At 52.0% G+C, this 2,218-nt stretch overlaps 1 protein-coding gene across 1 annotated transcript in view; it reads left to right on the top strand.

Annotated features, from left to right (window-relative positions):
- The window catches only part of LOC119591519 (sodium channel protein para-like), a gene marked incomplete in the record, with an annotated part of 263,120 nt that overhangs the window by 166,313 nt on the left and 94,589 nt on the right, over positions 1-2,218 (top strand). The window contains 1 exon segment of the mRNA XM_037940268.1: positions 1,061-1,423. Coding sequence (XP_037796196.1) covers positions 1,061-1,423 — 363 coding nt within the window.

Here is a 2,218-nt window from a genome sequence, read left to right as displayed (position 1 = left end):
TCTCACGCAGGTACGTTAGGCCTTCCTGTAGGTGGACCTCGTTCGTGCAGGAATGCTCGGCCGTGCAGCACGTGTAGTCATGAGCGTGCAATGGTGCCTGGCCTTCCTGCACGCCCGCGGCTCCGCCGTGAGACAGACCCAAACCCACATTTTAGTCTAGACCAAATAGCCTAGAGTTACTTGATAGCGAACAGAGAGTATCAGCATGCGAAACAAATTCTTAGATTCTTAGAGAGCAAGTGTTAGAATGTGTTATACAGTTAATTAGTAGTGTTTTAGACACTGTAGAATCTAGTATAGATTACTGTATGGTCCATTTTGGCGTGTCAGGTCTCCACAGGGGTCAAAAACCCCTACTTTGTTTAAGAAATTCTAATCATCAAACTAGAAGATCAATCGACTGTTGGTCCACATTGGATGTAGAAAGATTCCATGTTTGTCTGTCTCTAGTGATGTGCTGAACAGAACTGATATCTCCTCTTCTCAGTGTCTATGTGGATGTGTTCGTCAGCTTTCCTTTTTCACTGCCTCTATGTAGACGTGTGTGCGGGCGTGTCTGCCGCTTCTCTCTCTCTGATGCGGCGCGGCGTCAGTGCCCGAGGCGGAGTCCGCTGTCGGGTACCGGGGCCCTCTGGCGGGCGCTGGTACTCGACGACGGGGGCCCGCCCGCCCGCGCCGCAGAACTCATCCACATTGTTATTGTACCGCACCCGCCTACGCTCGAGCACTGGCTTCCATCACTGCTTCCAAAATTTTGACACATAATGTAGCTAAGTTTAGATGGCCAAGACGCCTGAAGAGCGGGCGGTCCCTTCTGAATACCCCCTGCGGGTGCAGGAGGGCGACGCCCCTCCCGTGCGGATATTAGAGGAACTGGCCGCGTGTTGCCTCGTGACGCAGGCGAGCCACGTGGCCGGAGTGCTGACGTAGGAGCGGTAGAAGAGATCAGTGTTTGAGCCGCAGGTTGTCGTGTCCCCAGCAAGCAGTAGGATCTGTGGGGCTGATGTGGGCGGAGCCACGCCCACACCGGCCTCATGGTGGCGCTGTCTTCTTCTTGCAGGCGAGTCTTAGCCTCCCTGGCTCACCTTATAACATTCGAAAAGGGTCCCGGGGTAGCCACCAATTCACCTGGCGGACCGCTAACGGCCGGCGCTTTGGCGACAAGAAGCCTCTGGTGCTGTCCACGTACCTGGACGCACAGGAGCACCTGCCATACGCCGACGACTCCGCCGCGGTCACACCCATGAGCGAGGAAAACGGTGCCATCATCGTGCCTGTGTATACAACCCTGGGCTCCCGCCACAACTCCTACACTTCCCACACGTCCCGTATATCCTACACCTCCCACGGGGATCTAATCAACGGCAAGCCACCCACCAAAGAGTCTCAGCTCCTGAACAGGATGGCCTCCCACGTCCCAGAGGTCATTATTAATATATATATATTTTTAGTCCCAAGTGTGTGAGTAGATGGTCGTCCTCCTTTTCCCCCTTCTGCCCTCGTCCCCTCATGCTCATGCTCCGTCTCCCTTCCCCTTTTTTCTCCCCTCATCTCCCGCCGACTCGTCCTCAGCCCATCTGAAGCCTCGATGGACCTCAAGTTTGGTATGAGTGTCTCCATTTTCGCTCCCTTCTCCCCCCTCCTCGCCCTTCCCCCTCCCTACTGCTAAGTGTAGGTAGGCCCCTCGTCCCTCCTCCAGTAGGCCTATCACAACGTGGGTTCCCATATCCGCACAGCCGGGTTAACCATCATTCTTTTTATTTTATTTTCTACGACGTATATATATATATAAATTTTCTTTCTTATTCCTTCCTCCAGCACGCTTATCTCTCACCTTGTTTATTTTTTTCAATTATTTTTTTTCTTTTCTCTCTCTTCACCTTCGCACCATATAAACCTTTATTCAAGCGTCACCGCTTTTTCTCACGTTTCATCTTCTACAGAGCACGAGTGACAGTTTCTCCCATTAAGTATGGAATCACAAGACAAAAAAAAATCACCCTGTGCGAGCCAATGGACCAAACAGCCACTTTCTTATTCTCAGGCTGATACTAGACATGGCACAGACACTTTAGGTCATACACACACACGCGCGCGCATCTAGGAACACGAGAGAAGCAGCTAAGTATGTGGTAGAGACAGCTGGATAAAGGAAAAATTAGAGAAAACAGGTGAATATCTTTCAGAAGCCCCAGCCAGGGAATGGTAGGGAAACCCG

This window comes from Penaeus monodon, chromosome 28, assembly GCF_015228065.2.
Source record: "Penaeus monodon isolate SGIC_2016 chromosome 28, NSTDA_Pmon_1, whole genome shotgun sequence".
In the NCBI taxonomy this organism is placed as follows: domain Eukaryota; kingdom Metazoa; phylum Arthropoda; class Malacostraca; order Decapoda; family Penaeidae; genus Penaeus; species Penaeus monodon.
The sequence above is the reverse complement of the archived record's forward strand: the minus strand, read 5'-3'. Positions and strand labels throughout refer to the sequence as shown.